General features: G+C 40.4%; 1 protein-coding gene across 3 annotated transcripts in view; it reads left to right on the top strand.

The window, feature by feature from the left end:
- RPIA (ribose 5-phosphate isomerase A) overlaps window positions 1–27,819 on the top strand; it is a 52,531-nt gene that overhangs the window by 18,552 nt on the left and 6,160 nt on the right. For 2 of the 3 annotated variants that reach the window (XM_016147776.2, XM_016147767.2), the window contains 5 exons: window positions 703–767; window positions 1,967–2,035; window positions 2,727–2,868; window positions 8,841–8,940; window positions 12,989–13,931. In XM_016147776.2, coding sequence (XP_016003262.1) covers window positions 703–767; window positions 1,967–2,035; window positions 2,727–2,868; window positions 8,841–8,940; window positions 12,989–13,086 — 474 coding nt within the window. In that variant the 3' untranslated portion in view covers window positions 13,087–13,931. Of the gene's footprint in view, window positions 1–702; window positions 768–1,966; window positions 2,036–2,726; window positions 2,869–8,840; window positions 8,941–12,988; window positions 13,932–27,819 lie in introns of those variants that run through there. The other variant, XM_036224270.1, reaches the window with a different exon arrangement.

Below are 27,819 nucleotides of genomic sequence, written 5' to 3'. Positions count from 1 at the left end.
CTCCTACATTGTCCATGCAGGGTACCAGAAGTGATGAGAAATACCTAACGTCCTTGATTTTGAATTTTGAAAGATGAATGAATTTATTTTCCCTTCAACTACTTTAGGTGCTGGTACTGGTGCTCCCTAATAGAGTGGGCAAGCCCAGACAGGTGCTTTGGTGGGATCATGGTAGGGGTACCTCAGATAATTTCCAATTCTGGATCACATCAAATGTGTGTCAACTTTATAACTCTTCTTTGGGTGTTATCTGTCTGCTCAAAATTGTCTGTTTTCATCACACTAGTATGGAGACTTCTAAATTAGTGTTTCTCAGCCTTTTTTCTATTAATCTGCCCTTCTTCGCCCTATTGAATTTTAAAACCACAGATACACCATATGTCTGTTTCTGTAACTGGACAGCATGTCATCCACTGCATGATCTCAGTAATTTCATCTTCACTGAGAAGGCTGTCAGTGAGAATAGGGAGTGTAAGCGCTGGAACCAGTTATGGGTCCCAGGTCCCATATTTGTTTCCTGGCGACTTTAGTGGAACAGTTTAACCTCTCAAAGCCTCAGTTTCTTGGTGGGTTAAATGCGACTGTGCATAGCTAGCAGGGCTGTTGAGGACCTGATGAGCTATTGCATGTTCAAGCTTTGTACAGAGCCTTCCTTCAAAAGGCTCTTAGTGGTTTTTGTATCTTTCCTCTCCCCCAACACAGATCGACATTGCCATTGATGGTGCTGATGAAGTAGATGCTGATCTCAATCTCATCAAGGGCGGTGGGTGAGTGTTGGGGGGACTTTGCTAAAGAGTATCTGCCAGTTAATTCTTAGCAAAGGAGAATGGATTATAGAATAAACAAATTGCTACTGCGATGTACATGAGTTCGTCTTTCTGCTGGGATGTTGATAACTATGGCCGTAGAGCCAAATTGGCATATCTGGTCAAAGTTGCAATTTGATCACTAGGAACCTGGACCTCTTCAGTGAGATTATTCATCTTAATGGGTTTTCTGTGTCTGCATTCTTCCATTGATTCAAGCTTTAATACAGTGCAGGCTAAACCAAATATTGTTGGGGCTAGATTATTAGGCCTGTGGGTACCAGTGCGTGATCTTTGTTTGAAAGCCACTCTTACCTCTGTGAGCATATATGTATTCATTCATTTTGAAAACATTTATTGGGAATTTCTTAAGTGCTGATTTGGGGAGTAGGGAAAGGTGAGGTGAAGAAGGTGAAATCCTGTTCTGCTGGTTCTTAAAAATCAAGCAAACTTTGAAATGACACAAAATTTGTTTAAAAGCTCATTGTGCTCTTTCTGCTTCATCAGTCTGACTGTCAAATAGCCAATAGGCCATGTTGTTTGAAGCTTATCCTTACTTCTCCAGTTGTAGGCCCCTGCATTCACGCCATGTGTAGGTGACTTCTCTCCTTCAGCACAGGGCTTCTCCACAGATGCATCTTAGATGGCATTCCGCCTGGCCTAACTGGAGCCATTGTCCGGTTTCTAGGTTCCTCCTAGACACAGGCTAATGTTTCCACAATCCATTTACCAGAAGCAACAAGTCTTATCTTGGGCTGCCATAGCAAAACACCACAGACTGGGCGGCTTCAACAGCAAAAGTGTCTCACTGTTCCAGACGCTCTTTGGCTTGCAGACAGCTGCCTTTTCATGTTGTCCTCTTGACAGAGAGAGAGTAAGCAAGCTCTCCCATGGCTCTTATCCAAGATTTTAATTCTATCAGACCAGGCCTCACCCTTATGATCTCATTTAACCACAATTCCTTCCTTAGGGGCCCTATCTCCAAATACAGTCATATCAGGGGTTAGGGCTTCAACCTTAGAATTTTGGTGTGACATAATTCACTTCGTTGCACAGCATGATGGGGGTGGGTAAGCGCCAGCGTTGAGTGGATTTGGGCTTCCTGTGTCTGGCCTTGGTTCCCATATCGAGTTTTTATCTTACCCCGTGTTCATTTTCAGAGGCTGCCTAACGCAGGAGAAGATTGTGGCTGGCTATGCAAGTCACTTCATTGTAATTGCTGATTTCAGGTATAATTTTCAGTGTTCTGAACTGCCCACCAAAGTGATAGATCAGACCCCAGGCTTTGTCCCCATTTACAGAAGAGGAAATAGAGAAATGGAGAGACTGACTTTTTGAGACTCATGGCTAGGACTTAGAGCAGTGACTAAGAGGATTTGTTCTGCTTTTGTGCTGAAGGTAGATATCGCTATTTTATGTGTTCATTGTAATGAGAAGGAAACAGCTTGTCTCCCTTGTTTACAGAGCACATCCTCTTATATCAGTCATTTGATCTCACAGGGAGCCTCACAAGTGGCTGTGCAAGGCCTGCCCACGGGCAGCGAGTGACTCAGTATGTACTGCTTCCCCTGGGTCACTTTTGAACGGTCTTTGACCAGGCTTTCAGATTCTCCTTCAAGGAGTCTGGTAGAAGACTCTTGTGCTGAGCATGTTAATTAAAAAAGAAAAAAAAAAATGTATTCACTTGTGAAGTATAGCTATAGGAGGGACATTAGTAATAAACACCTGTATAGTCACAAAGCTAATCGATTTACTTTGAATACCCTTTTCTTAAATAATAGAACGTAGTCAGTACATTTAAAGCCTCTATATACTTATCCTTGCTCACTTCCCTTACCCTTTCACAATATAATTCCTAAATTTGTTGTTTATCTGTACTGCTGAGCTTATATACATTATTTTTTGACTCATTCCTTCCAGGAAAGATTCAACGAACCTTGGGGATCAGTGGCACAAGGGAATCCCCATTGAGGTCATCCCAATGGCTTATGTCCCAGTGAGCAGAGCTGTAACTCGGAAGTTTGGAGGCATGATTGAACTTCGAATGGCTGTCAACAAGGCAGTAAGTGGCCAGGGACGTTTCTGGAAGGCATTCCGGGCTCTCAGTATTGTGTCAATATTTGTGGTCCAAAACATTCTCTGGTGCCCACAGTTTCTCAGTGTGGTGTTCTTTCTGCTTCAGTCAGGTCCTCTGTGCCTAGACTAGTCAGTCGGCTTATGTTTATTTATTTTAAATCATTTTATTTATTTTTAGAGTGCTGGCTTTTTTGACTATTTCTGCATTCAAACTCATATCGATAAGACTATACTGAATGCTGTGCACATCCTCTGTACAAATGGGGGAATGATTCTTTCTGTCCCTTGGGGGTCTGACACTCCTCAGGAGACCTGACCTTTGTACTGGAAGCCTGGATCACCCTGGTTAACATCCGCTAAACTTGGGCTTTGGGAAGTTCCCTGGGCCAGAAAGTTTTCAGTTTCATGGTATAATTTTCTTTTTCCCTCCTCTTCTCTAATTCTGTGGTTAGATGTGATAAGTAGTAGAATTTTTGGGGGGAAGTAAATACCTCCTCAGGAATATACTCCACATACTTACTCCAGATATTCCTCTTTAGCTTCTAAAGTGAATTACACAGAACTTTTGTTTTACTTATCCATAAACAAGCAAAATTAATAACCTAAAAGCTATGTAAAATAATATTGAATGTCTACTCTAATTGGAAAAAAAAAGTTATCCAGCCTTAAATGTGAGCAAGCTTACTCATTTGGAGGCTTGCTCACATACCAGTATATATGAAAGGATAACATAAGAATATATGAGGTAATTAGGAACATAAGAGACCAAAAAGAGAAATGTGTTAGTTATTATAGAGCATAGATCAAGAAACTTGCTCCTGGCTAAAAATGGTTTCTTATGGGTTCAGATTAAATACTTTCCAAAGAATTTATTCTTTGTTTACTAAAAAATGTAAAAACTAAAAGCTGTTCATCCTAAAGGCATCAATTATCTGAAAAGATCTCGTTAAGTAGCATCTATATTTGGACATTATAAAAGATGCTGTGAACGATTAAGAAAAATAAAAAGTAGGACATATTCTCTGGCCTCATGAAGATTACAGAGCAACTCAAAAGACAAATGCTAAAGATAACAAACATCAAAAGTTATATTTCTATATACAAGCACATCTTTTAGATGAGAATTAAGGCTGGTTTAAATGTAGGCTTCAGAATGTTGAAGGAGACACTCCATCATGGGCCCTGAGGGTTCTTGCTAAGCAGGCAGAGAATGCAAGGCCCTGATCACGCTTTACCTGGTTCATTTTCCAGTTTTATTTTCCTTCAGTGAGCAACATTGAGAGATGAAGTAACATCTCTTCATCTCTTCCCACAGAACAGTCTGGCTTCCACTCAGTGTAGAAAAGCAGTGAGTCTAACTAAAATTAAAATTAAACTGACTGTGTTTTTTATTTTATGTATATACTAAATTTGGCAAGCCTATTACTATGGTATATGGGGAGCATGGGAACCAACAAAAACAAACATGAAGCTCTGGCTATTGCTTTTACTGTGAGTAATAAAGTCCTTTGTCACTGACCCAGAAATCTCACGTCTTTCCTTAGCATCCATGGTACAGTAAGAAACTAACATGTTACCCTGCAAGTATGGAAAATCTTGAGATTCTGTACAGTTCCTGACATACAGAAGGGGAGCTCTGTTTGGACTTGTCCATTTTAGTAGTTTACTGATAAGTAGAGGAAAGGCAGAGTGTTTTCTAGAGAGGGAAACTGAGCCAAAAGGGACACTTTTAGGAAAATAAAAAGAAAATGCATATTTAGAAAAAATAAAGTTACAGAGCAGTGGTCCCCAACTTTTTTGGTACCAGGGACCGGTTTCATGGAAGATAACCTTTCCACAGATGCTGGTGGAGGGTACAGTTTTGGGATGATTCAAGTGCATTATATTGTGCACTTTATTATTATTACACTGTAATATATAATGAAATAATTATACAGCTCACCATAATGCAGAATCAGTGGGAGCCCTTAGCTTGTTTTTCTGCAACTAGACGGTCCCATCTGGGGGTGATGGGAGACAGTGGCACCCGAAGTGTGTTGCTTATGTCCAGTCTACTCTGTAATCTCGTTTTGGTTGCTGTCATTGCAGAAAACCCTGCTTCATAAAGATAGGATGTCGGAAATGGAAGCAGGCTTTTTAGTGCTTCTGTGGCAGTCTCAGAAGTACTAAAATATTCCACCTTGATTTTAATCCAGAATGCATGGAGATTTGAAGTTGTCTGAGACATACTTTTAAGGCCACTGTCATTTCCAGTCTCAAGCAGCTGATTTTCTTATAGAGTGGACAAAGTTGATTCACCTGGCTTATTCACACATGAGTCGCAGATCCATTCCTTCCCAGTTTGGGGTCTTTTGTGGTTGGGAAGTAATGCTCAAACTCTTTCAAAAGCTGAGATAGGTGATCATTCACTAGCTGGGAGAAAGAAGGTCTTGAATCAGTCTCTTTCAAAATCTCTGCCAATATTTGAAACATGACAAAAATCCCAGTGTTCACTTGTCACCCTCATAATTCCAGTTTGGCTTTTAATGAAGCCACTTTGTCTGCCGACTTGAGTTGGTTGAGCAGGTTGTGTATGTCATACAAGTAAGCAAGTTATGCCATTTTGTGTCACTGAAATGTGCTGCCAGTGGTGACTTTTTGTCAAAAAAATCTCCGGAGCGACTCTCGTAACTCAAAAACTCTGGTGAGTGATCTACCTTTAGAAACCATCTCACTGCAGTGTCCAAGAGAAGACGTGTGTGCTCTGTTGGATCTCACAGAGCTGAGTGAACAGACGTGAGTTAAGGGCATGTACTTTAATGTTGATAATTTTAATCACATCCTGCAAAATGTTGTTAAGTTCAGGTGACATTTTCAGCTAGCCAACATTTCTCTATGGATGATACAGTGTGTAGACTCGTATCAGAAGCAACCTCTTTGACCTGTGTAGTGAAACTGGAAAGCCGTCCAGTCATGGCAGCCGCTTCGTCCGTGCATATCCCGACATAAAATGACCAGTTCAGTTTTCCTGATGTGTAATCATTCAAGACTTGGATAGTTCTGCAGCTGTGGTGTTGGTTGGCACCAAAAGTGCACATAACACGTCCTCTTGAACATCTTCCTGAAAAATAGATCACACAAATACAAGCATTGTTGCCTTGTGGTCAACATCGGTAGACTTGTCAACCTGGATTGTGTACCACGGTGACTCATGAACCCTCTCTAACAATTGTACTTCAATATCTTGTGCTATTTCATCAGTTCATCTAGTTATGGTGCTGGTCAAAAAAGGAACACATACCACTTTTTGAACTGCAGCTTCTCCTAAAAGTTCACAGCAGATGTCTGTAGCAGCAGGCAGGATCAACTCTTCACCAGTGGTGAAGGGCTTCTTAACTTGAGCAATGTGATTAGCTACTAAGAATGATGCTCTCAGTGCAGACACATTTGATGTAGTGATAGCCTTCAATAATGACTCCTGTTCTTCATGTTCGCGTTTTTTTTTTCTTTTGAAAAATTACCAAAGCCTTGTCTTTCAATGCCGAGTGCTTGGTCTCCATGTGGTGAAGCAATTTTGAAGGTTTCGTGGCTTCGTTGCATAGCCGGTCACCACATATTATACAAAGTGGGCTTGGAGAATATGAATCACCTGTTGCAATGAATCTGTAATTTAAGTTGGATTCTTGGTATTTTCTTTTAAATACAGCTTATTTGTTGTTGGCAGTCTTAGTCTTCCACTGTCTCATCGTTGGGTCTTTCCCCCTTTCCAAAGAATTTCTCCTGTGATATTTGTTGTTTTCTCAGTTTGGCTACTGTTAGCTTGCGGGCTTACCAAAACTATGACCGAGATAAGTGTGTAGTGTGGGGAAGAGATGAGAATGGAAGTGGTAAATAAAATAATGGGTGGACCATGCACAGACTAAATTAAGTATCGGATTCTGACATAAAGCCTGCCACCAGAAGCAGCTGTACAATTAAATTAAAGCAGCTGTACCTCATAAATTTATGATGGCAACTCACGTGCCATCATAAAGCCTACCAACAGCTGCAGCTGAATTGTCACTTGCCACTCACTGATAGGGTTTGATATGAGTCTGCAAGCAACTGATTTATTATGGTCTCTGTGCAATCAAACCTCTCTGCTAAAATGTTAATCTGTATTTGCAGCCGCTCTCAACGTTAGCATCACTGCCTCAGCTCCACCTCAGATCATCAGGCATTAGATTCTCATAAGGAACGCTCAACCTAGATCCCTCACAAGCACAGTTCACAATAGGGTTCACACTCCTATGGGAATTTAATGCCTAATGATCTGAGGTGGAGCCGAGGCGGTGATTGCTAACACTGGGAGCAGCTGCAGATAGAAATGAAGCTTTGCTTGCTAGACTGCTGCTCACTTTCCTGCTGTATGGCCCTGTTCCTAACAGGCCATGGACCGTTATAGAGGGTCTTAAAATTGTTGAGAAATAATTCTCTATGGGTCCCTTACATTTCTTACAAGCAGAGACACTGTTTTTGTTTTAACTATTCAAGGAGGTTTATAAAGTGAACAACCTTGAAAGGTGTAGTATATCCTCCCAGAGCAAAGGGTGAGTGTACTTCTAGGTGTATAAAGATGTCTGCTTCTTATGCAAAGTTCAGGCAGGCTTACTGCACCTTATAAAATATTCGAATTCCATAAGATGGACATTCCTCTCATGTAATGCAATACACTGCATGCAGATATCACCGGGCCTCCTCCGTGCCAGCTAAAGGACCTGGGTCTTGGGGAAGTGATGCAAATGCTGATGCTCTTGCTGATACTGCTCTAAGGGTTGTGTCTCGGATCCAGATGTCTTATATCTTCTGCCAGCACCCATGAACTGTGGCAGGCTAAGTTGTTAGCTTGCAAGTAGAATAAAATGCCAAGTTTTTCCACAGTTCTTAAGATTGAGTGTTTTAAAATGTCAGAATTCGTACATGATGTGATAGTCACTAGAGAACTATTACATGTTATGTCTTGAGCAGGAAGATGGTATTTTGATATGATTCCCATCCTATTTGTCAAAAATAATAAATAAAAAGTAACCATAGTTACAGGCATAACTATATAAAAAACTCGAGAGATATAGAAAATAAAAATTATTTTTAACACTTTCTTGGTAATTTTTATTTTGATGTGTTTTCTTCCTGGTGTTTTGTGACTTTTTAAGTCACTGTCCTGATCACGGTGGCTGTGCAGAGCTCTGATGCTGGGAGGTTGTCAGAGGTTCTCTGTCATGGCTGGGGTTACTCCAGACAAGAACCTCAACATCTTAACGGAGCTCCCACCCCTTCTCCAGTCTGTGGGCGATCCTAGTTTCTTTGCCTTTGGCTGTAGCGTTCTGTCAGCAGTTGTGGTCCTCAGTGCTTCCTAGTGCACAAAGCTGTTGAGGAATTCTTGATTAATTAACTAAAACTACCCCTGCCTTCTTGTCCTCAGAACCCGTTTCAGCTTCCTGCCTTTTTTATTGATAGGACTGCCTGACCGATGGGTGAAATAGCATTGTCTTATATTATTGATGATACTTAATGTGAAGCTGTGAGAATATTGTGCCACGTTGGTAATCTGTTCTGTTGCTGTAGTTTTTCAGTCTAAAAATAGCTAAGAATTATTAAGCTCTCACTGTGAACACTTACTGCAGTAAATGCTTACTCATATCGTTTATACGTAGTTGCAGTAAGCATGAGTATCCCTTTTTGCAGTTGAGGAATCTGAGGCTCACAGAAGCTAATGGCTCCTCTGAGAATTGTACTTATGTAGCATCAAGACCCAAATTCTGACTCTGAAGCTCTTACTCATTACTGCTCATTGCACTGCCTTCTAGAAAGCATGAGGTGGGAGTATTGGTTGGAGCAAGTTAATTAGGATACCTGTCTTTGGTTATCACTTCCACTTTCCTGCCCTTCTCTACCTACCTGTATCTACATCCTCAGTAAATATAGAAAATTATCTTCTAGGGTCCCGTGGTAACAGATAATGGAAATTTTATCCTGGACTGGAAGTTTGACCGGGTGCACAAGTGGAGTGAAGTGAACACAACCATCAAGATGATCCCAGGTAACGTGAGCAGCGTTCACCCTCTCTGCCTAAGGCTGTCCCTTCCAGGACCCTTCTTAAGCAATAGGGCAAAATGACTCAATTCGCCTGCATTCTTTAGATACAGACCACAAGCAAGATATTGTGCCACGCATTACAGGGGCGCTCCCATCTGGAGAATGTGGACTCTGTCCTTAGGGAGAGTTGTGGCAAATCGGGGCAGCTGTGCTTCGCTGTGTGGAAGCCATGCCTGCAAGTAAGATAGAATGTGCCAGATTCTGCTAGAATAATAACAAGAATCTAGAGTGCACAAAAGTTGCTGCTTTTCAGGGAATTCCATAGAGGGGAGGTGGCTTGTGATCTAATCCTCGGCATAGTGTAATCTAGACATTGCAGTAAGTGTTTGCAAATGTTTCATTTGAGTCCCAGTTTGAGTGTACATAGTTGTCGAGAGGACACAGATTGAGGAAGGTTAAAGGATTTATTTGCCTGGGAATTTGTCGCAGCACTGAGGTGGGGGCCCTAGGTCAGCTCCAGACCCTGAACTTTTAGTCTGTCCTCCTTCGAGAGCCAGGTCTAAGAGGAGTTTTGTGACATGAACATGTGGTGCGGTGGAGAATCTCTAATGCTGCTTGTACCAGGGACCTCGGCGGGCAGTGTAGAGGTCAGTTAAGATTCCAGGCTGGAGGTGATATTGGGCTCAAACAAGGAGATTAAATGAAGGAGAGGGAGGTGAGAAATATCAGTCTCATGATATTGAGAGACTAAAATTCTAATTGGGACTATTTCATGACATGGAATATTCTTGGGCCAGAGCTGGCTAATGAGGCAGATACAGTCAGTGTAGCAGATTGTAGTGGCTAAGAGTGGATCCTGGAGCAGACTGCCTGAGTACGGGTCCTAACCCAGCTATGCTCTATCAGTGTGATTTTCGTGCAGTTAATATCTCCGTGCCTCAGTATCTTCCTCTGTAAAAGAGATAATTCTAGTACCTACCTCATAGGATTGTTGGGAGGATTAAGTGAGTTAAAGTGGTACCCAGTATACAAGGGAGTGTTTGTTGGATGTATTCAACAAAAGAAAGAATATTATCTTTACCATTAATTAAATATACTAAATTCTAAGTTATCCAAGCTACTTGAGAATGAAAATGATGTAAATATATGCCATGTAATAATCTTCCAATCTTACTTTAGTTTGCTATTTTAGTCTTCCACTGACAATCTTTTACCAGATTTCTTAAATCAGAGATTGGTTGAATTATGCTTATTCTCTCACTTAGTGTTATCTTTTTAGTGGAAGAACTAAAGAGCCAAGAAGGCAGGAAGGAGGAAGAGAAGACAAAGAGGTCACTGTTAACGTAAAAGGAGGATTTGCCCTAATGATAACGCACACAAATGCAGTGTTGGTGCTGTTCATCCGTAAGTGGATTTCTTGCAGTGCCCACTAGGTAGCTCTGTTGCTGCTGCTCAGACTTTTCTTGGTTTATTGAGACCCTGAGATGTCAAGAAAATTTCTTTCATACTTTGCTTCCCATTTCAGTAAGTACAGATTACATCCTAGAGAAGTTCAGAGTTTTATTAAGAACTTAAAATGAAGAAAATGAAAAAAGAGAGGCTAGATTTTCAATTATTTGGCACAGTGCCACCAGGAACATCAGTGAAATTTGTTTTTTTGTTTCTCTTCCTGGTTCGGCCCATTGTAATACTTGCTGCTGGACCAAGATCAAGGGAGGAGAAGCAGGGCAAGTTTCGCTGTCTGTCCCTGTTGCCCTGCCTGTCCCGTGTCACTTAGGGGACAGCTGAACAGGTGCACTCCCTTGGATGTGCCATTGGGTTGCACCCAGAGCAGACAGGCTCTGTGGAAGGTCCAGAGCTACTGGGATTCTTTCTCCCATGTTCACATTAAGCCACCCCTTCCCTTTCCACTATTTTGGGGATGAGGGTGGGGGCTGGGAGGATCAGTCACTCCCTCCATCTTAGTAACCTGAGGAGAGGTTGCTCTCAGATCAGACCCTAGACTGCTGCCATTCATCTCTGCTCTTGCCGTGCAACCTTCTCTGAACCTGGTTTGACTTTCTATCTGATCAGGTAGAATCTGTCACTGTGTGTTGCAGACTTTTTGAAGCGGACGGGTCTTGAGTGGCTACTAGGCTTATCTCTGGGAGGCTCTAGTCATATTGGCTCTTTGGTGCCAGGGACCGTTGCGCTTCAGCAGATTTTTCCCTACCTGATGGCTTTTCATTGCTAATAGATGATTTTATTTATGTATTGGGGTCCGTCTTTGGAAGTTTTAATTTTATTCCTCCTTTTGAATTTACATAGTTTAATATTACAAGAGTAAACAGTGACAATCTCTTCCTTCCACCCCTCCAAATTTGTGTGGAGGCAGCAAATGTTACCAAAACTATGTGTGCTTTTCGAGTTGGTCTTTCATAAACAAATCAACCCTCTCTTCTCTCCCCACCTCTTTAACAAGTGACAACATACTAGACATGCATTTTGCTTCCTTGTTTTTTTTTTTTGTTGTGGACATTATTCCATAATGGTTCATGAAAGAGCTTCCTCATTCTTTTAAAATAACAGCATGGCATTCCATTTTATGGCCATCGCATACTTCGTGTAACCAGCTCCCCACTAGTGGATATTTGTTTCCTGTCCTTTGCTAGAAAGCAGTTCCTAGGTCAGAGGAGGTAAGTGTGTCTGATGTTGCTAGATGGTGTTAAATCGCCTGCCATGGATTGCACCGCTTTGCCTGTCTGCCAGCAGCAGGTGCAGGTGCCACTTTCCCTACGCACTGAGTCCATCAGACTTTTTCTCTGATAGTTCAGCAATTACTCGCTCATTGTAGTATGTGTGTACGTGGTTGACTCTGAACAACATGGGGTTTGAACTGGGCCGGTCCACCTTACGTGCAGATTTTTCAGTTGGCCTGTGCGATCCAAGCCTGTTTTGCTCTGCAGCTGGGAATCTGCGTATGCAGAGGGCCAGCTGTTATTCGCTGGTTTTCGACTGTGAGGGAGGTCGGCGCCCATAACCTCTGAGTCGTTAAAGGGTTAACTGGATATGTCAGTATTTTCAGAAAAGGTTGTTTGCAGCCGTAGTTAATTTTCATTGCTGAATAACATTCCATCTTATTTATGTGTGAGGAAAAAGTTTGTACGTGCATTCTACTGTTGATGGGTGTTTGAGTATTTCCAGTTTTTAGCTATTAGGAAAAGTACTGCTGTGCACATTCTTGTACATGACTCTTGATGACCATATGTCTACCTGACAGTTGTTTGTATGCCTGGAGCAGCATTGTTGGATCATTAGGTGTGAGTGTGTTTGGTGTTAGAGAGGTATTAACAAACATTGCCAAAGCTGCTTTGCCAGTTTACTCCCACTGTCTACGTGTGGGAGTGTCTTTTCATCCTCGTCAGATTTCATTATACTCTTTCTAGTGAGCATATAGTGGTGTTTTGTAGTTTTAACTGGCATTCCCTTTTGACTAGTTTAAACACCGTTTTTTTTTATGTTTATTGGTAATTTTGGATAGCCTCTTGTGAAGTACCTCTAAATCTTTTGTCCATTTTTCTACTAGGTCTGTCTTATTGATTTAGAGAGTAGTTTATGTATTTTGATGTGAGCCCTTTGTTGGGTATACATATTGCAAATATTTTCTTGGGCTCTTTGGGGGAAAACTTCTAAAGTTGACAGTGTGATTGAAAATAACTGGGAGTGGGGGTTACTTAGAGTAATGACCTTTCTGAAAAGATGACTTGTCATCTAATATCTGAAGGACAGAGAAGAACCCCTTGAAGCTCTCAAATGACTATTCCAGACAAAAGGAATAGTATGAGCAAAGGCCCTGAGAAAGGAAAAAGTTGGGCACATAATGGGCATTTAAAAAGAAAGCCAAGATGGCAGGGGACATATGGCTTGTAAGAAGAAATAAAAATAATCAGAATCTCTATTCATTTGTCCAGTGCTGCTAACGGTAGTTGCTTCTACTGACCCTGTGATCCTGGATTCTTTTCTTGCTGGAGAAAGCTGAAACTTAATGCTTCCTTCCGTCCTTTGTCCTGCAGGTGTGGTGGACACAGGCCTGTTCATCAATATGGCTGAGAGAGTCTACTTTGGGATGCAGGACGGCTCAGTGAACGTGAGGGAGAAGCCTTTCCGCTGACAGCAGGAGCGAAGTGTTCGCCTTGAGTCCCCAGCCCCAGCCGAGATGGACACGCCTCTCCAGGAGCCTTTGCCTTAATGTGTCTGTGCCAGGTGGACAGCTGGCCGGGTGGGGGGTTGGGGAGTTAAATTCAGTCTTCTGAAATATGTTATTACATGTCTTTTTTTTAAAAAAAGAGAAATATAAACATATATTTTTACTATTAAAAATACTCAGTTTTTTAATAAAGTAGAAATTGATTTCATGTTTTATATGAAACATTTACCAAAAAATAAAAAGAGAGAGAGAGTGAAGGGAACTGTCTTTTAAACTTTTAACTTGAGCCTGCCGGTTAAGCTTCTGAATATTGCGTTTGCTGAATAATGTAAGTGAAAACTTTTCTTTAAACTGGTAAAATGAAGGGCCCAGCTGGCAGCGATCCCCTGATGCCTTACCGGAAACATCGGAGTTTACTTTTCTGCCACTGTCTGTCTATTTTTAGTTTTCATTGTAATCACACATAGTACCTGGTTACATATTTTAAGATGAAGTTTACAAGTTTGGTGAATGTACCAGTGTGGTGTATGGCGACTCAAAGAGTGCAAACTACTAGGGAGATTGTGGTGGTTCTTTTGCTAAGATCAGGGAGTTCCTTCAGATGCCTGGGGCGGGAACCAGTTGGTCCGAAGGACTTGCCCGCACTGCCAGAGCACTGCTGTGAAATGTGGAACGCTTTTAAATGATTGTCTTTTTGTTGTTAATATTTTATCTGTTCCTTTATTATTACTTGCATGGTTCAACATCAGAAGTTGTTACCTCTTTGTATTGTTTGAGGGTTGAAATAAAACAGTATGGTGCCATTTTTACTCTTGTCTTTCCTTTAGAATTCACAGCAGTTTTGTGGTACAACAAAAATCAATTTTGCTCACTCAGTTTACATTGGATCTCTAATAAGGGGTAGAATAATATACTCAAGAAATCTTGAGCCAAGGGATGGATAAATATTTCCTTTATTTCTGAGAGAGCTTGACATTAGTTTCATTCCATAGAATTTGTCAAACAAAACATTAGCTTTCCTTGTTGATGGAGAATAACAGCTGAACAAAAGTCACAAACTGCCCCCAAGTTTTACATCAGTCAAGTCTTTACTCATGGAAGCTGACAAGCAGTAAAGTGGGTGACCTGCACTTCCTCTTTATTCCCTCCGCTCTGTAACCTTCATAGTTGCCTAATGAGCAGCGAATTGTCCAGAAAGCCTCATGGCCAGGAAAAGAGAGGCTGCGATCAACGCAGTGATGGTTCTACATGGGACGCAGGAATCCATCCTGTTGTAAAGGTGTTTGTGCTGAGACCCCTAATCTCACCTGTGCTGAATTTGCACAGTACATGGACAGTCATTTCACCGGGCTTGCCTTCTGTTTTGAAGCTTGGATTTTAGCTGCCAAACTTGTTGGCATCTAAGTTAAGTTGCAGAATAAACAATCAGTACTGAATATTGAAGAGGCTTTCTTTTGCTGGATTCTTTCTCTTTCTTTACTCTCGGTGCCCTTTAAAAATAGTTGCCCCACACATTGTTAGGGAACCTATTGCTGAGAGTGCTTTCTTTTTCTTCAAGATGATTTTGGTCTGGATGATAGATAATTTTCGTACCTAACGGGCACCGGATCTTAGAGAAAACTTGATAGAACTAATAATCCTTTATTGCTCTTGTGACATGAATTAAATTCAGGTATAAAGAAAAACAACAAAGTTAAACTGGGTTTCTGAAAAACACCTTCATGCTCTACATCACATGTAAATTTTCAGTGAGTTTCACAGGCATTGACACCTGTAACCGAACTGCAGCTTCTTCAAATCTTAACGTGACTGAGGTTTTTCTCTTGAAACAAAACACTTGCAGTGCTTTAGGCACATATACAGCAGTTCTTGAGATAAATTCTGATTAAAGTTTCTTCAATAAAATTATTAAATGTGATCTTGTGGATGATAAGTTGGATGAAAAAAATTTTCAGGCTCGTGATCAATTTGAGGGACACAGGACAAGCTGCAAGTCTGGTGTTTGGGAACTGTTTCTAACCTAGTTAAACACATTTCTGAGAAGTATCAAAGGGAAAGAATCACGTGGACTTGAATAAAGCCTACTCAGTTTTGGTTTTAGCTATAGCTTGTATAAAGTTTTTATATTCATTCATCAGACTTTTTCTGAGTCCCCACCATGTGCCAATTCCTAGGCCACTAGTGAGAGGGAAGGGTGGGACAGAGAAGAAGAAGACACCTCCTGTGCTTCAGCTTACTCATGTTCCAGATGCTTCCATCTGGTGGGCAAGGCAGGTTGACAGAGGAGTGCCATAATGGGGCAACGTGAAGGAGTTGTCAGCCTAGGGCAGGGAGAGGTGGGCCATGAGGTGGGGAAAATGGTTATCAGGTGAACATGGCAATAGTGTCCTGCCTGCCATTACTTCCCATGTGTCACGTTCTTTTTGTGGTCTTTGGCCTGTTACCTTACAGCAGCTTTATGGCATTCGTTCTCTTAATTTGCAGAATGAGAATGAGGCTTAGTTTAAGTAACTTGTTCAGGTCATATGCTGGAAGGCAGGCTAGACTTCTTAGGCTCCTAATTACAGGTGGTTGTAGGACTAAATAGTTTGTGTTTCTTAACTGTCATGGCCATCCTTGTAATGTGAATCACAAGTAATTTGTTTAAGTACTGAAGTTAATGAAATGGTTTATTTTGTGTGTGTGTAGATAGGCTTATGGGTAATCCTATAATATTAAATTCTGTTTTCTGGTAGGCTTTTTTTTAGTGTGAGAAAGGCGTAGGACATGGCGCCACCTGAGGATGGCCACAGGACAGCACCCTTTGTGGAAGTCTTTCTCTGCCACCACTAAATTTCTCCTCTCTCCTGTGCTCATTTACTTTTTTCCCCTCCCCAGGCCTGGGGATATAGGCACAGTGACAACCGTGGCCTAGGAGGGGATGTTTATGCCTAAGGGTTATTAGTTTTCTTTAGCCAAAGACTCTTCAGGAACACATATTTGAACAAAGTTGGGTTTATTGACTCATTGAACAAGGGAAGTCACATGCCATGGGGAGCTGCTGAGGTCTGTCAGAGGGTGGTGTTAGGACTTCAGGATTTGAGCTTGTGTCTGGTGCTTTGGGGGAGGGCTTTGCTCTGGACTGGATGTTGTCAGGAAGCAGGAGAATTCTGCGATTGTTGTCTTTGATTTTCACTGCGAAGGTGAGAATGGAGTGAGGCTAAAGCTGGTCTGGGTAAAGCACTGGTGGCCACTCATTAGCCGGGGTGGGGGGTGTCTGGTCCATTGTGTGGTTTGGACCATGGTCACATTTTATCTGTGTTGAGATGTGATTACTGGGTCATCTGGTTTTTGTCTTCATCAGTCACAGAGTGGCCTTGTCTGATGCTGTTCTGTGAAATTGTTTATGTTCCACAGGAGAACACAACAGCCTAATGGTAGGGGCCAGGTCAGCTCATAGCAACACCATGTCCTGACTATAGAACCTGACTAGTTGCCCACTGTCAGGGGCTGCAGCTTCTTTCTCCGGAAGGCTGACCCAGGATCCAGAGGGCCTGATCATTCTATAATCAACTCCTCCCTTCGCTTCAACTGATAGATATTGAGCCCTTGCTGTGTATCGGGCACTGGGGTGGAGGAGTCAGGCCACAGTGACCATATGGTGTAAGCTCCAGCCTTCCAAGACCTCAGTGGTGCCATGACAACCTCTTATGACTTTCTTCTCAAATGCCTGACTGCTCACTTCCTGTCATACCTAGCAGCTGATACAGCAGGATTTAGGATTTCATCAGCCTTCACCTTCCACTAACCTGGTAATCAGATGATGTTTTTGACAGTTTCAGTGCCTTTGTTTTTTTAGTAACTGGGTTGTATTGCAGGTAAGCAAAAACATTCCAGTATAGTGTAGCATTCACATGTGCCCAAATTGACCTCAGCGAATAACCACCTGTAACGGAGCTTCCAGAGGGATGGAAGTGTGATCTCTGACGTGGGCGGTGGGGTGGAGGTACAATCCAGAGCTGGAGGGAAAGGTCTGACCTGAATGGCAGCCCCTTTGTTCTATAGACAATGCCTTATGCAGACTGGTGAAGGAAATAAATTCAGTCTTGAAACCCATTTTCTTATGCCAAACCACTGAGAACATTCCTGCCCGGCAGCAAGGTGGGAGAGGAAGCAGCTCCATCTCTCTGAAACTAAAGCCCTGGCTGGCTGTCTCTGTCAGCCTCATCCCAGTGGCAATAAGATCCTTCAATGACTTCTTGGTGACAGAACTTCATTTTAAGTGCATAATTAGGTTCAGGGGTATCCCAACCCAACCTGAGTTTCAAATAGAGCTGTACTCATTTTATTTCAGAAGCTGCTCTTGGTGGAGGGTTAGGCTAATGTATCACTGACAAGTTCTGAAGGTTCCCCAGGTCAGACCTTTGAGTTTAGCTGCACATGGCTGGTGTCCCTCTGTGCCAGAGGTGCTGCCTGTTTCTTTGCGAACCTGTGAGAAGCATTTGCAAGGTGAGAGCCCAGGCGCAGTATGGCAGCGCCTGTGGACATGTGAGCCGCAGACGCCGTTTTAAATGTTCTAGTAGCCGCACTAAAAAGGTGCAAAGGAACAGGTGAGATTAATTCTGATAAAATATTTTATTTAACCCAACATTTCTAAAATGTTACTATTTTAACATGTAATCAATATTTCACATTCTTTTTTTGTACTAAGTCTTCAAAATACATGTTTTAATTTGTTTATTTATTTATTTATTTTTGACCTCAGTACATCGGATTTTGAACTAGCTACATTCCAAGTGCTCACTGGGTACACTGGTGAGTGGCTTCCATATTGCAGAGCACAGTTCTAGAATTCAAGGGGACTTTGCTGTTTTTGTCGTTCTGGCTTTTTACAGGCTCTTCATTTCCTGGAGCAAGCCTGGGGTCCTCTGAGGCCTTAGATGCTTCGTCCTCAGTAGCCCCAGCTTGAACTGAAACCATCTATAATTCAAGCAGATGGACCCTGTAAGTGGCCTTACAGTCCAGGAAAGAGAACACCGTTCTTTCAGCTTATAAGTTAAATGATTATATTAGTTATATTCTTGTTTACTGAGGTAAATAGGATTGTGATAACCTCAGTTTGAAATTCCATTTTCTGCTTACTAGCTCTCGGAGAATTTATTTCACCTCTAAGTCTTGATTTCCTCAGGGTAAAATAGGTATAATAACATTACCCTTTAAGGTTGTTTAGAAGCTTGAATGAACTAATTCATTCCAAGTGCTTAGAACAATTATTGGCACTTAATAAATGCTGAATTTCTGTTAGACTGCTGTGGACTTCTGTTTTCCAGCTTCCTTGGGCCTCAAGATTACTAGCATTGGATGTGTAAAATGACTTGCTGAAAATAATCTGGGGGTGGGGCGGGCAGTACATGGGGATACCAGGAGCTGAGTTATAGGTACATGGAGATGCGGGTTAACCGTTCTCAAACTTTTATATATATGATAGTTTCCATAATAGAATTTTTCTTAAAATGGCTTGTCAACTTTTGTTCTGGAATTTGTCAAAAGAAGAAACTTAAAATAATTTTATATGGTCCCGTGAAGTGTCATATAGGTTTACTTGCGATAGCTGTGAGTGTTTGTGTCTTCTGCTTGGGGAAGTTCAGGGAAGGCCTAATGGAGGAGGTGGTTATTTAGCTGAATTTTTTAAAAAATATTTTTTAATCGAAAATTTTTATCAGCTTTATTGAGAGAGAATTTACATACCATTCAGTTCACCCACTTAAGTATATAATCCAGTGACTTTTAGTATATTCACAGTTGTACAACCATCGCCATGATGAATTCTAGAACATTTTCATCGACTCAAAGAGAAACCCCACATTCAATAGCAGTCACTTCCTCTTGCTCCTCAGTACCCCCCACTCCACTCAGCTGTAGACATATCATGAATTCACTTTCTGTTAATAGAGATTTGCCTCTTCTGGACATTTCATGTAAATGGAATCATATGATATATAATCTCTTGTATCTTGCTGTTTTTATTTAGTGTAATGTTTTCAAGGCTCATACATGCAGCATATATCAGTTCTTCATTCTTTTTTATTGCCAAATAATATTTTATCATGTGGATATACCACATTTATTTATCCATTCATTAGTTGATGGACATTTGGATTGTTTCTACTTTTTATGAATAATGCTGCTATGAACATTTATGTATGTACAAGTTTTTGTATGTGAACATATGGATATAGTTGTTTTTATTGTCTCCTGTCTTTTGCTCCTTCCTCCTTTACTGCCTTTTGATTTAAATAAATATTTTTCAGCATACCATTCTAATTCCTCTGTTGTTGTTGTTGTAGTTATTGTTGTTATTGTTGTTATTATTATTATTATTATTATTACCGTATATATTTTGGTTACTACTTAGTGGTTGCTCTAGTTGTTGAAAATTGAAAGAAGAGTAAAAGACCACCAGGCAGGCAGGTGAGATGGAAAGAAACATGATGGGGGAACAGAATGTGCAAAGATAAGAGGCCCCAGTGGGCACAGATGACTTGGAGGAGCTGCGTATGACTGGCCTTGAAATGCTTGGTCAGCTGGCCATTCCTGCTCAAGGTCTAAACCTTAAGGAGTATCTCAGTTACCTACTGACACAGAACAAACCACCCCAAAACTTAGTGGCTTTACCCCATCACTACCATTCATTTACTCATGGTCCTTTAAATTGAACAGAACTTGGTGGGGATGGCTTATTTCCATTTCATGTGGCTTCAGCTGGGGTAATTTGGCTGAGGCTGGGTCATCTGGGGTATGCCTGGGCCTCTCTCCATGGGCTTTCTTAGGCTTCCTCGTGGCATGGGGGCTGTATTCTCAGAAGGAGCCTTCTTGTGGAAGCTGCCAGGCTTCCTCAGAAATTGTACAATGTTGCTCAAAGCAAGTCACCATGTCAACCCAGACTCAAAGAGATAGGGAAGTAGATGAGGGAAGGAAAAATGCAGAATTTGCAAGTTGTTACAAGGAGTGACAAGATGTGAGAAGAGTTCAACATGCATTTTGCCAGTGGCGTTCAGGATTCAATGGTGGATGGCAGTAATGCCAGGAGCATCATTCAGGTGAGCAGATTGGTAGTGCCACCTTATTCAGACCATTTCAGGGTAGGATCTTGATCATATTTTCAGCTTAGCAGGTTTCCTTGGCTCCATATATTTCCTGAACCTAATTTACCAGTCTTCTCACCTACTTTAGAGCTGAAAGATATGCTTCCAATAAACCCTATTTCTGCATAATTTAGCAAAGCCAGCTTCTGTTTGCATCTGAGAACTCCTAGTCAATACGAGAACCACTAAGGACTGTGTAGTATAATAGATGATTTACCAAAGAGGAAATGCACACAGCCAATAAACAACTGAAAAATGTTCCGCCTCACTAACAATATAAATAAAATATCTAAATTAAAACAGATATCTTTTTTGACTATAAAATTAGCAAATTAATGTGGTAGCGCTGCAAAAGGCATGGTGAGAAAAGCTTTTTTAGACCTCTGGTGGGATTGTAAACTGGTTTAACCTTTCTGTCTGGGGGTTTGGGGGCAATATTTACCAAGAATCTTAAAATGAATCATTTCCTAGTCACTTCCAAGAATGTAGTCTAAGAGAATACTTAGAAATGTGAATATAAATTTATACACCAAGATGTTCATACCAATGTTATATTTTCGCAAACATTGGAAACTTTAATGATGTGAGTCAATTAAAGTGTGATATAATAAGATATTATGCAGCTATTAATAAAAGCTTATGAAGAACGAAAGATACAAAATGTTGAGTGACGTGGTAACCAAAGGTTATTGATGTGACATATATCAATCAAGATGTAGTCAGGGAAGTAAACCATTTTAGGTATTTCAAACAAAGGGACTTTATTACAGAAAATGCTTCACAGGTGATGGAAGGGCGGAGAAGCTAAACATTATGTTGAGGGAACTCACAGATGAGCAACAGCACGGAGCTACTCCACTCCCAGGGCTAGAGAGGTGCTGTTACCAGACGCAGGTCCCGGGCGCCTGGTGGGAGCTAGAACCACAGAGGAGATGCCTCTGCTGCTGGAAAATTCCTCCCCAAAGTGGAGGGAGGGACAGATGTCTTAACCCTTCTTCCCACTCTAACATTTTGCCAATGAGCCAAAAGTCAGCTGGTAATGGAGACGAGGGCAGGAAATGAATCTGAGAGTAGATGAACAATGATCACCACGCAGCATGATCTAGAATAGGTAGAAATTATGCTTATTAAATGATGTTAAAAGTAGTTGTTTTTGCTGATGAGATTATATATAATTATTTTCATGTTTTTCTGTATTTTCTGAAGAACCTGAACAATATTATCAAAAATTTTTTTAAAATGGCAATTGTGTGCGAGGGAGATGACAAATAAAAATTTATAAAGATGACGAGTGTGTAAGAATTCATATGATGCAGCCAAACAACGGAGTTTTAGTTGCTGAGTCAGACTGCGTCAGCGGCCCTTAAAGAACTGAGTGTGCTTTCTTAACGGGCCAGCAGGGGACGCTCCAAACCAGTACACGGAGGCCTCCCCAGCCCGGCTGACAGGCTGGGAATTGCCGCGGCCATTGCTGGGGAATAAGTCGTCCTGTCTACTCTCCCAGGGGTTTGTTTCTGTCAGAATCATCTCAGAGCTATCCTTTCTTACGTTTCAGGCAAACTGTTGCCAGAACTCATGAGAAAGCTAAGCACCATCGGAACTGGAAGGTCCTTACTTGTCCCTTTGGAATTATTTGGGATGTGTGTCAATTGAACCTTGAGCCTCACTGTATTGATTATGGCTGGCCTAAAGGAACTTGCACAGAGGTGCCAGTGATCACTGGTTAGGGCTCTCAGCTCTAGCTGTCATGTAAGAATGAATGCTTTATAAAATCATCTGTGCGTGTGTGTTTTTAAAATTTCTTTTAATTATTTACAGTAATTTAATTTAATTACAGTGTATTCATTAGTTAGACATTTATATAGTTTATAAAACAATCCCCCTAATTGCTCCTTCTCTCCTCTGGTTTTCCACCTAGCCAATATATTAATGCTAACTGCATTTTCCCTACATAATTGCCTCAAATTGATGAGTGCAAGGCTCCATATTTTGCAGTTTCTGCTGTTTCTTCAAGCCATCTCACCTAAAGTGACTGACTCAGGAGATCTGCTCTGGCCAGTTAACTGGAAAAGTGCCAGAAGTAGAGCTGCACTGAGTGGTCAGAGGACATTTCTTTGCAGTTAAGGTGTGTATCATGACTGTTTAGTACCTCTGCTCGAACTCTTACCTGTGCTCCTCTGGGCACTCAAAGCTTTCCTACTGCTGAGGGTGCAGGCTGAGCCGGGCTGGAATTCCTGCCTGCCGGAAGCTCCTGCAGCGTCTCTTCAGGCAGATAGTTTTCCCTGGACATACAGGTCCTCAGAAGTCAGAGGAGATTGTTCTAATGGGATGGCCCGCTTTCCTGGGGGAGAATGGGACAAGCTCTGAATAGTGAACATTGCAAAAATGTAACAGTGCTCTGAGGTTGAAGGCACCTTCAGCCACATGACCCAGCTGGGGCTGCCACTAAGGCTGCCACAGTGAGTGCTACCAACCTGCTGCCTGTACAGAAACTCTGAGGAAACAGCCCGGTCCCAGGGCCCACCCAGGCTCTGTGCCCATCTCAATTTGCTGTGTGTGTGTGGTTGCAAAATCTAAGAGAAGTCCAATGAAATGGAAGAATAATTTCTCGTAATTCCAGATAGCTGTCCTCTCCAAGCATCCTCCTGCCCCTTACTCCCTGACTAAGAGACTGTGCTTTTAATTGTGTGGCTTTTCCCCCCCTAATTAAGTATACAATGCTTTAGAACTTTATGCTTTTCTGTTTGGGGAAATGAGTTCAAACTTCTTAAAGGAAAAGATTGCTTTGATGAAACATAAAGAAAGAGATCATGTAAACAAAATACAATTATTAAGGGTAAAGAGAGCAATGAATGCAATTTTAATTATGAAAAATAAACATGGTTTCATTAAAGTAAACTTTCAGGTATGAAAAGTTGAGTCTCTGAATAAGCATTAACCCAAACCAACAATGCTTACCAATGTTGATCTTGGAAGTTCTTGAGGTATTTAGCTGAGCTGAGAGCTATATTCTCTGGGCCAATGCCTCAGATCAGCTCCTTTTTCTTGAGTACAATTTTTGTGGGTTTTATTAAACCATTCTTATTTTTTATAAAGATATAATTCACATACAATAAAATTCACCACAATGCATTCTTATTCCTAAAATAGATTACTATTTCATAAGATGTGTATAGGGAGTTTTATAATTATGTTTAAAAGTTTGAGGAGAAAAGATGAATCCTTTTTCTAAGTAAACTTGAAGATTTTGTTTCGAATCGAACACATGTGGCCAGTACTCATTAATTATAAATAATTAATTTCATGCAGCGAAGTATATTTTCTGTGTTCCTCTTTCCATACAAGCCACATTAGACCATTTCTAATTCTGAGTGTATTATAAGAGTATAAATAATGTTAGACAATAAGTAAATGACCCAAAATATTTTTCCAAAATAAAGAGTGACTTATTTACTGAATTACTAGAACTCATTTTTCTGAATAATTTTCTGTAATTAAAATAACTAACACTTTTATAATATAAATTTTATAGTAAGGATAATTCTAAAAGAATTTCAAAAGAGTACGGCGTAGGGCATGTAGTCAGCAGGTGTAATGTAATGGCTAGGTGTAGAGACAGAGAAGATAGAGTAATCAGGGGGATCATTTCAAAAACTATATAAATGTCTAAGCAATATACTGTATACTTGAAACTAATAATAAAATAAAATTTTAAAAAAGTTTTAGTTTTGGAAGTACTTTGGGAATCAATTTTCTCTGCAAGGAGAGCTTTTACAATTTGTGCCTCTAAGTCTAACTTGTTATGTCTTTTCTAACATACCAGTTTTGGGTTTCAGTCCACTTTTATTATGAAACTTACTTTAGAACTAAAATACTTGGTTAAAAATTTTTTAATCTGGAGGATATGAAGTGGTAAAGAGAGAATTACTTCCATGATTATTCTTTGTACTGTTTGAATATTTTACCAAGTACATGTATTACCTTTCCAAAAATTAAATGGAAAAATTTTTAGCAATAGAATCAGTAAAATATTTGGTGCACTATAGTGTTTTTCATTAATGTACTTTTGCCCTCTTAAATACTTTCAAGAAAGGAACTAGACAAATGGATTGAGAGATTAGAGAGAAGTGACAATTAACTAGAGCATGCCTCTGTCCCTCAACATACTCTTGTTAATTTATTTTAGACAATTATCTAAATTTAAAATATTCTTAGTTCTCAATCCAGAATGGCTGAATTATTTTTAGGGTTCCCAGGTCACTTGATAATTTAAGATTCTGAGAAGTATTTGCTGCAGCTGATGAAATTTTACCTTTCAGATCATTTAGTTCAAACTGTTGGGAAGCGGTTAGCTCTTACGTTCTTTTGGTTAAGTAATGGCACTTTGGATACTGGGACTATGTCTCCAGGGCTGTAGAATGATCTGCCCAGGGCCTGGCATGGAGCTACTTGGAAGGGACTGGCTCTATCCAAATCTGAAAATGAGACAGTGGTTTATTTCTGACTTCCTTTATGTAATGTTGACAAGTTGTCCCTCCCTTCTTTTTCTATTCCTGATTATTACTTATTGGAAAAGCGATATTCTAATAACAAAATTTCAAAGGAAGAAAAGTCAAAACCTTGTACTTTAATTTAACAGTCATAGCATTTTGGGCCATGTTTTCTTTCCAATCTTTCTTCGTACACATGTTTTTTACATAGAGCTATTTGTACGATGTATAGAACTCCACACCTTACTTTACAGATGCTCACTGAGTTTTCCATGTTGCCACATAGATTTCAGAAGCCTCCTCTCAATTGACTTAAATTAGTCCATTGAGTTGGCTTTCCATTATTTTCTCTCCCATTTCTCCCATTGGGTATTTAGTATTTTTCTAATGTTTGAATTTTAGACTTCTTGAAATTACACATTGGTTAAAGGGAATGAAATTTTAGTGGCTTTCGATATGTGTTATTAAATTCCTTTTCAAAAGGTTATATCAATTTACATGCCAACTAAATGTTTCACAAATGTTTTCAACCACACAAGGATTATTTTACAGTTTATTTTCATATATCCATATCTCTCCTCTCCAACCAGCAAAAATTAAAAATAAAATAAAAAAATAAAACTAATAGTGCCTGAGGGTGAAGTAGGGCATAGACATACATACATGTATGTTTACTGTGAATGTCTGAGCTTCAGATACTAAATTCTACAGATACCATCTCACTGAGAAATACAGAAATAATCTACTTAGCTTCAGGCCTCAAGTGTGGTGTTAGTTCCTATTTGATGCCTGATTTGGTAAGTTTTTTGTCATAAGCCCTGAACAGTAAAGTCGAAACTCTGAATTTCTGTTTCTGTGATTGCAGGTGTGTCTCCAGAAAGAGGGAGTTGAGGGAAATTGTTCTCACCGGTCTAATTACAGAGTGATAAGTAAATACTCAACACAGAATCGGTAAGGAGAGCCCTTCTGTGAGCCTATCGCATGTGGAGAGAACAGTTTCATTTCATTTTCTGGTGGGGGTAGGAAGGCACATCGTGTTGCCTTTCATGAAATGAGTTCTGCTCCCATCCCTATGAGCTGTCTTTCAGGAGGCTATGTACAATAAGCTTGCTGAGAGTTTTGTGGAATATTTTTTTGTGTGGTCATTACTTAACAAGTGCGTAGAACATAACAGGTGTTTCTACTCTCAGTTTTATGTTGCAGCTCATTTCAGATGGGCTGAGTGACTTAGCATCACCTAAGAGCATAACCAGAACCAAGTACAAGTCTCTTTTCTGGGTTTTATGTCCACTATAGGCTACTTGACCATTTAAAAACATGCCATTTGAGGGTATAAATCTCTCAATTAGCAGCCACAGCACAGCTGAAGGGCAAACTAGATTAGTTACCTTGGCAATTTTGTCCAGTGTTGACACTCAAAAAAGATACTTAGGGATTTCTAGATTTCATTTATGTTTCTTTCTGACTACATTGTTTAAATAATATGGATTATCTCCTCATCTCACTCTAGGACTCTACAGGCATATTTTCAAAATCCATAGAGGTGAGCACATGTTTTAGGTGGTGGTACACTCCTGAAAGTTGGTGGAGGCCTGACACAAGGTCCTCGCATCAGGGGACTGGTAGGTCGATCTGCACGGTGGGCCCAGTCTATCTCTGGTGGAGCCGTTCTCCAGTTGACCTTTGGCCAGTTATCTTTCTTAGTCCTCTTCACATACCTTTTCATCTGATGCAGCTTTCAAAATCCTCTCTCAAAGAAGTACTGCAAGACCTCTTTTCATATTAAAGTGGTTGTTTTTGCATTATAGATAACAAATCATGTTCAAAGGAAGGACCTTAAAAATTTGTTTTTTCATACTGCGGTGTAGGAATTATAGGAGTTTAGATGTGGAAGGAAACTTCACAACCTCCCAGTCCACCTCCCACCCATATTACAGACTGGGAAACTGAGGGCTAGTGACTTGCCCGAGACTGTTAATAAGGTGGTGGTTGAGGAGGGACTCCAGTGACTCCTTGGACTCCAGCCCCCTGTTTTTAAAGTCAGCACAATGGGTAGCCGATGCTTACTATTCTGCAAGAGGGGAGCAGGCAAAAGGAAAAGTGTGCTAGTTCAGAAATCAGAAGCAAGTAATAACCATAATCACAGGACCCCATTACAACTGCGAAATTCTTTTAGGTTTATTAAGCTCTTGCACACACACAAAAGTATGAATGTGTAAAAAATTTATTCTATTATTAAACAAACTCTTAATTCACCAACATTTTTGTCCCTTCATAGTACTACAGTAGTTGTTGTAAGAATCCGAAGTGACTTCTGAATTATTAAAGGAGCATTAATAAAGAAAGGAAACCATAACTACTGATTTTGTTTCACTTTAGTCACAATCTTTTGAGATCTATTCAATTTATTTCAACTAGACCAACCCATTCCTTAAGGAAGACAGCTAACAGGAAATTCACTGAGATTACTTAACAAATTTTGGCAATTTTCTTATTCCTACATTGTATATTTTATATTTTGCCAAAGTAAAAGAGTTTGTGGATTTCGATAACTACACAGTGGAGTTTAAATCATCAGATTTTGATAGAGCATGGAGGTCTAGTAACATGATTTAAATTGAAATTCATGGAGTCCTTTGACTTTGAATGGTAGATTCTTGGGAGGAGGGTGCTAGAGAGCTGCCTCTATCATTAGGGGAGCCCTGAGAATGAACTGATTGCTTGCTTATGTTCTGAAATGAAGAAACAGGGTAGTGAAGCATCTTGTCAAAGCATTAGAAATTGTAAAAGGATGTTCTCATGTAGGTTGATAAAAATAACGAGAACAGTTACCTTTGCCTAGGCCTTGTACTCGGTGCTTCCGTATTGTCACTGTCCTTACAATAACCTTCAAAGAGATGTTCTATTATTATCTAAAATTATGGATAAGGAAACTGAAGTTTTGATAGTGTTAGGTACTTGCACAAAGCTAATCAACCAAGACAGTGGCAGACCTGATTCAAAGTCAGATCTTTCTAAAATCTATAATCTTTCCATTGGCCTTTATTATTTTACTGAAGAAACTGTAATTAAAATATTTTTCT

This window comes from Rousettus aegyptiacus, unplaced genomic scaffold, assembly GCF_014176215.1.
Source record: "Rousettus aegyptiacus isolate mRouAeg1 unplaced genomic scaffold, mRouAeg1.p scaffold_m13_p_7, whole genome shotgun sequence".
In the NCBI taxonomy this organism is placed as follows: Eukaryota; Metazoa; Chordata; class Mammalia; order Chiroptera; family Pteropodidae; genus Rousettus; species Rousettus aegyptiacus.
The sequence above is the reverse complement of the archived record's forward strand: the minus strand, read 5'-3'. Positions and strand labels throughout refer to the sequence as shown.